The sequence below is a fragment of the Scleropages formosus genome, chromosome 3, assembly GCF_900964775.1.
Source record: "Scleropages formosus chromosome 3, fSclFor1.1, whole genome shotgun sequence".
Taxonomy (NCBI): domain Eukaryota; kingdom Metazoa; phylum Chordata; class Actinopteri; order Osteoglossiformes; family Osteoglossidae; genus Scleropages; species Scleropages formosus.
The window spans coordinates 22,910,308-22,917,973 of NC_041808.1; the positions used below are offsets into that span (position 1 = coordinate 22,910,308).

Here is a 7,666-nt window from a genome sequence, read left to right on the forward strand (position 1 = left end):
AAGTAAGCAAGCCCAAATATTAGCAACTCACACACATACATTTTCTGAACCGCTTGTCCCATACGGGGTCGCGGAGAACCGGAGCCTACCCGGCAACACAGGGCGTAAGGCCGGAGGGGGAGGGGACACACCCAGGACAGGACGCCAGTCTGCCACAAGGCACCCCAAGCAGGACTTGAACCCCAGACCCACCAGAGAGCACGACCTGGTCCAACCCACTGCACCACAGCACCCCCCAATATTAGCAACTATTTTTTAAAATGAATTTATTCATTCAAAGTTGACTGCTGAGAAAGCTGGTGCTGCAAAGCTGTCCCACATTCATTGTGTCTACAGTCTGTCCCCCACTCTGTACTCTGGGGGGGGTTGGAGGATCAAGTGACATCAGACCCAGGTATTTAGTATAGCTCACCTTCACATTCAAAGGCCTGCAGCACAGTGGTGTAACTGGGCCCTAGCCATGAACGATACCCTCCCAGCACACGCAACAACTTCTGTGTGGCATCGCTGAACATAAGGTCATGGCCCCCATAGGTCAAGGAGCTGAAGAGTGAGAAACCCTGTGTGGTGTTGCCAAATGCCATCTGGAGGAAATTGAAGACATCACAAGTCAGTCAGAGAGGAAACAATGCTGGAGGGTTTGGTGAGGTTTTGTGTTAAGTGTTTGAGAGAAAAGGGTGGAGTACATGGAAATGGGGAAACAAGGGAAGAAAAGACGATACACAGGCACAGGTGAGGCAGAGGGAGAGAGCACTGCAGTCAAAAAGAAGAAAAAGTGAAGAACATATTTGGAGGTGGCTCCAAAGAAAGCTGGGAACAATTTTCATAGAACTGTACATAACTCTTTTAGCAGTGAACAGACCACCATGACCTGCCCAGCAAGGTGGCAAGTAGCACCAAGCAGACCACACACTGACCTCCACGCGCTTCAGGAACTTGTAGACCCTGCACTTGTCCTCCAGACGTACCACTACCGCATTGCCAGGCACAGCTGCCAGGTGGCACCTTAGGTGGTCAGAGAGACCTGCCTCCCTCCCATCCGGACACAGAAGCTTAAGGTCCTCTAGCTCCAAATCCAAAGCCCACGACTCCTGATTTTTGCCTGTGTAACAGGAAAGAAAAGGGCCTCAAAGGAGTTGAATACACCCAAATTACTGAGTAAGTACTAATGAGTAAATAACAATAGCTATCATGTCGTAAGCAGCATTTCAGAGTGGCACCTTAACATAAATTCCAGCTTTGCGAAACTCAAGACATACAGTTTTTCTTTAGGCTGGGTCACAGAGGTGCTGACTCAGTTCTGCGGTAATTTTTGAGGCTGTCCTTTTGTGGCATTTAGCTGCTCTGTAGTGAAGTGTGTATCCATGTCAGTGAGCTTTGACCTGTGACCACTGTTCCTTTTTGCCAATGCAGTTTGTCTATGTTTGGGATTTGCTGGCATTATTTTTGAGGCTGTTTCCCTTCATAAATAAAATAATTTTCCAGTTTATGCGACTGATGTACCTGCAAATTCATGCACCGATTATTTGGACCTCTTTAGAACTATTAGCTGGCTCATGTTACTTTGAAAACTCACATATCATTGTACTTATTATCAGACTTCTTTTATATCTGACATATACTGATAACTGGCAATCAACCTAGTATGACTCATCTTCACATCTGTATCTGTAATTGTAATTTAATTACTTCAAAGTTTAACTCCATTTCCACCTGGCACTTCCCTCCTATTTCTTCTATGTTAAACATTTAATTCCTGCCATCTAGTGGATCATCACAGCTAATGGCAGTTTCAGGCCTCCTGTAAGAAAGGCACAGATGTGATGCACACTGAAATACACTGTCTGGCATAAGAAACACAATGCATGCTGATTACAAAGACAAAATATTTCTGTTACATTTTGATATAACAAAATCAGGTGTGGAAATCATTCAGGCTATAAGCCATTATGATCAATTGTGGGGTGGGGGTGTCAAAAGGGGCAGGCCAGAGGCTAAGGACAGCAGATTTTCCACAAACGAAAAGGGTTTTATTTTCAAAAAGAGCCAAACCAACTAAGATTGTGGTCCCTTTAAGGCTAAACCAAAGCAAACAACTAACATTTACATTTACATTTACATTTATTCGTTTAGCAGACACTTTTGTCCAAAGCCACGTACATCTCAGCAAAAGTACAATTTATGCATTAACTCAACCACAACAAAACTCTGTCTGCCCAAGCCTGTCAAGTCCTCAGACCAGCTGCCTTAAACATCTGTCTTGAGTGACCTGCAGTTGACTGCAGCTGGTCAACATCACCTTAAAGTGGCACAGGAGTGGACACTGGGAAGATGTCTATCAGGTTAGTCCCTGCTCCTTCCCAGGCTCCACCTCCTGCTAGTTCACACCACTTTTCCAGAAGCAACTTTCTCTTCAGTGTAAAACGCTGAAACAAGGTTTTTAACACTATTAGAAGTGTATATTATTTCCATTTACATTTATTCATTCAGCAGATGCTTTTCTCCCAAGCGACATACATCTCAGCGAAAAAACAATTTGTGCATTACATCAGGAGAAAGAGACATAGTTGCAGACATGTGATTCTTAAGTAAACCTAGTTTGTTTCTTTCCACTTGAAGCACCAATGTTCATCGCTCAAGTAGGTGCATAAGATGCAGGATAGATGAATCCTAATCACCTTTCCTACAATTTTTTTTTTTTTAAAGGTACACAAACATTTACATACAATACAGGAGTAGCAGCTGTGTAAAGGCTTATCTGGGGATGATTATAAAGTTACAGCACATGTTACACTATACATGAGCTGGAGCGATCTTGGGCGAAGTGAGTCCGGAAAAGGTGAGTTTTCAGACCCTTAGTGTAAAGCATCTTTTACCTTTACTCCTTCTATAGACCTGCTCAGCATGTCTTATTTAAACTGATTACTAATATCTTTCCATAATATTCTACAAGAGGGAACAGTGACAAAAAAATTGTAGCTCACTGAAGAATAACCAAGTCCTGTTGTGAAGAATCAGGGTCAGCAGAGGAGATGTGAAGCAGCTTTAGTGCTCAAAGAAGTGGACTCACCTTGCATGTTTTCAAAGACTGTCGTGTGTTTCACAAAGGCTACATCACCCAAGTTCTCAGCAACACACCTATGAAACAAAATGCATTCCATAATTTAGCTAGCTGTGTAAGTAACTGAACACATTTACATTAATTCATTTAGCTGACACTTTTCTCCAAAGTGACTTACAATGTTAAGGTTAAAATTATTTACCAATTTATACAGCTGGGTAATTTTGCTGGAGCAATTTAGGGTAAGAGCACTAAACTCAGAGGTGGGGATCAAACCTGCAACCTTTGGAGCCAAAGGCAGCAAATATAACCACTACCCTACAAACAAACACCTTAGTATTAGAATCTAACCTTGTAAGTCACCATGGAGAAACGCTTCAGGCAAGTAAATGAGGACAATAACCCTGAGCATTTTATTGCCCCGTTCTTGCTGAACTAATCATACCTTTCCCTGTAGTCGACATTCTGCATGAAGCGGAATATTCTCAGATAGTGATGCTCAGTGTAAAGATGCTGGTTTAGAGGAATGCAGAATTTCCCACAGTATTCTTATACTTCCATTGTTATTTTGGGAATTAAGATGCTGTGTATGCACTTTAGGCGTTGGGATGTGTGTAACTTGCAGGCATGGATTAAGGGAGAAGTGCATCACACCTAATTCCGCACACACAGGAGTGGACCAGTTGTGTTTTGTTGCTCATTTCCCATCCAATACGCTATACATTGAGGCACCACTGGACTCCCATGCAGGCAGGCACCAGCAAGGAGAAGTAACATGCCCCAGCCAGCCTTTGAAAGTCTGATGTGCCTCAGCTCACCTCAAAGCTCCACTTTCCCCAAAATGCCTCTCCTGGGGGCCGTTGGCACAGATGTGCCGATCATTGTCATCCCCAATGCAGGCCTCACATAAGTTCTTGGGATTCCTTCCCCTGGGGTCGTGCTCAGGGTCCTTCACCCCAGGGACACAGCTGTAGCCAAAGAAATCCCCCACGGCTGACAGGCAGGGGGAGGAGCAGGAAGTGCAAATTTCACAAGGACATGCAGTTATTTTTGAATTATTGTGGTGTAGCATTTTTGAGGGGGTGTATCTGACCTTGGGGGAAATTGCATTGCTCGTTGACACTAATCTGCGAGGTGTTGACCAGGAATCCAATGGGCACCGTCCAGCCCACCGTTGTACGGATACCAGGGTGGCAGGAGCTGCGCTCATGCATCTCCAGCAGGGACAGGTCACCAGAGGAGCGCCTGGCCAGTGCCACCACATAGTAACTTATACCATCTGGATGGGGGGGGGTGTACAGAGATCTTAGCAGCACAAGACATGTTATGCCCAATAAAGCCACAAAATACCAGGATCATTGTGATGCCAGATGACAGAACGGAACCAGATGACAGCATTCACACCAAAAGCAATTCTTCCTTCAACTCTTCCTTGCACCAAGTTACAACCCTTTCTTCAGCCTACAATTGGTACATGTCCAAATCCTTATTGCAGCATTAGTTTAAACTATACTGCAATTATTCTTATGGAAAAAAAATCCTAGCAACCATCCAAGAAAATATTACAGAATTTACTTCACACTTACATCAGATGCTAACATAACCCTCAATACGGTGTACAATTAGGCACCGCTGAATCTGTGAAAAATGACATATCCACAGCACGCATGCACAGGAGGTCATAATGATGACAGAGGTCAGGTGTATTGTTCAAGGTGAGCAAGTCACACCCAGTTGGGCTCACCCTCTCCATTATAGGACTCCCCTGCCGCCACCTCCAGGCCATGACACCATCCTGCAGTGTAGACATCATCCGCATACATAGTGGCAGCATCTGCTGTCCCATTCTATAGAAATAGCACATATTCCTGTATTCTCAAAATGTATTTAAAATGATCAACCTGTTCCAAAGACCATTCTGGTAACACTGGATAGAAAGAAAATAGCAACATGACAAAAGCAACAGATGAACAAGAACCTCAGATCCGTTTCAATGGTTGAGAAATTTTTTCAGCAATCTTACAGAAGTTCTCACAGAACACGTGTCATACTAATACCTTAATTTTCTGCATGCAGTCTAGAGCGTGTAGGCCACGCGCACACTGCAGCTTGGGGCCGATGCTCCTGGCAGTGGCATTTCCGGCCAAATCCCAACACTTGCGCTCCTCGGCATCGGACACAGTGCACCACGTGACTGCAGCACATCAGGCGTTGATCAGTACAAGCTGTTCCTCAGGTTTTAAACTGTGACTCTCCATTTGAAAAATGTAAAAACTAAGCAGTTAAAAGCACAAAGGAACCACTTGTCGAAATGGATGTAATCAGCAGGCTCCTTCTCAAGACCACCACAAAACTAAAATACCGTTGGTTCATTTGTTCCATATGTTGGAGTTACCACAAGACATCTTATAATGTGAGATAACAGCACACCATACCCATTTACCTATTCACGAAACAGGTACTGCAAGAGCAGTTGTAACTGAAAACTATTGAGCTGTATGGTAAATCTAAACGCTACATTACCTGCAGCCCTGACATCAATACTTTTGTTCTGCAACGGTCCCTATTTTACTGAATCTGCAATGATGTGTGCAATTTTATTTTCATTCATAACGGGTTTATCTGTTAATACTGAAAGTGAGAATGTATTAATCAGAATACAGCATTCAGTTAGCATTGTATTTTTGAATTCTTCATTGGTAAATCCAAAAGACTAAAATCATTAAATAGAATCCCAGTCTTTATGTATTTTTCATTAAGCCTCAGACCCCAAAGCATGTCTACTGTCACAGATTATGAAGACCTAAGGGGTAAAAAAAGAATATCAAGTGTGTTGTCACTTAATCCAGTGCACAACATATGTCTGTTGTAGCATAAATCTTTGTATTTAATTTAAGAAAATATTATTATGATAATAGTACATTATGTTTCCACAGACCAATGACAACAAATTGTTTGTTGGCTTTTACTGTCATTTTCTGCATTAATGCTAAGGACAGATTTGGTATTAGACCCAGAAGTAAGAACAGTGCTTGAAAAAAGTTATTTCAATGACTTGTTAAATTAAGAAAAATTTGTTTCAGGCTCTGTTAGTGACAAATGTAACGGGACTCGACATTTTGGCAAACAAATGAGTTTCTGATGAAAAACCATCTAGTTCATATTACCTGCCGACACATGCAACTGAATCCGGAACTAATTAAGCGTAACAAATATTCCAGAAAAACAGACAAATGTAAGAAAGAGCAAATCTGCACTTCTAACATTGTGTTGATAATTTCTACAGTATTTCACTAAAAAAGATATTGCTGAACCTTTTTACATTTACAGTTTTTCCACTGCCTTTCTTTCTGTGTTGTGCTTTTAGCTAAACCAAGTCTTGGTTTAAATGATCTTGTAAACATATTTTCAGTTGAGAATATTACTTAGAAAGCAATCCATGCCTAAAAAGCAAACTACTTAATGATAACTCCACACAGTGGAAAATGAGATTTACACAAGGCTGTTGAGTTTTCAGCATTTTTCCTGAATTTTGAGTTACTCTGTGTCGTCCATTACAAGTGCACTGTAAAAAGTCAATTTCAGTGAACAACTTACTGATGTTACTCTCCATAGAGGTCCGCACTAATGTGAGAATGAGGATGGCCAGCATAGGGTCCCTCGATGGAAGGCTCATTGTGCATCTGGAGGATCTCCAAAAATCTCAGAAACCTACAGCAACAAAAAAATCATGGAGTTCCTACTGTTGCCTCTATATACCCAAGGAGTAGAGGGGCAACTGGGGGGACGTCCGATGAGAAGAAACCTCTCTTTATTCCATGAGTTTTAATCATCTTTCTTCCATCTGATCATGGTGGTCGTCTTGCGTTTCTCATTTACTCACAGTAAAACTTAATGCCATGGGGGCATTGCACAGCCCACCTACCCTGGCACCACACAGCTCATATCATTTCTTAGTGCTATAATTAAGACAGAGACAATGTCTTTTTGTAAGGAAGTAATGTCTCCAGAGATGAAGTCTCCAACATACCTGGCAGAGGCTTGGCTTTGATTAAAGACAGGAACAGGGGGACAACAGCAGATGCCATTGTCCCCACACTCCTGTGGAGACCTAAAAGGAAAATGTATAGGCTATCTGATCCTCCAGCATGGACACATTACTGTGGATAAAACACCAACAAAATGGATGAGGATTACATTGCCCAAGGAAACTCAATTTCACAACAACTCCAGTTCATGCAAGATCTAATACAGATTTGAGAGCCTCCATTAACCTGGAGTACCTGGATTAGCCAAGGTTTTCGGGAAGGTTTGCATGCTGTAGTTAGGGTTAGGTGCCTGCCATTGGATAGCTTTTCCACACCATAAGCATAACGATGGAAATATCCCCCCAATGTTGAAGCAAACCTTAATTTAGGTATAAATCCTCAGTACTATTGCAAACATATTTGACCACATGATCCCCAATACCTGATAAATCATTACAGCTTCACTTCACCCTGCTCTCAGAGCAACTAAAGAAAGACTTTTGGTACTGAATAGCCATTTAAACTTCTGAATTATGTAGAAAACTAAATCTGATTACAATGTCTGTGATTTTTTCCA

At 42.2% G+C, this 7,666-nt stretch overlaps 1 protein-coding gene across 1 annotated transcript; it reads right to left on the reverse strand.

Annotated features, from left to right (window-relative positions):
- Positions 1-256: 256 nt before the first annotated feature.
- Positions 257-7,149, reverse strand: otomp (otolith matrix protein). The gene is made up of 8 exons (XM_029250161.1): positions 7,092-7,149; positions 5,119-5,255; positions 4,806-4,908; positions 4,155-4,340; positions 3,880-4,054; positions 3,071-3,138; positions 918-1,102; positions 257-584 (listed from the first exon to the last, which is right to left on the reverse strand). The coding sequence occupies exons 1-8, from the start codon at positions 7,147-7,149 to the stop codon at positions 399-401; spliced, it is 1,098 nt and encodes a 365-aa protein (XP_029105994.1). The 3' UTR covers positions 257-398.
- Positions 7,150-7,666: the final 517 nt, after the last annotated feature.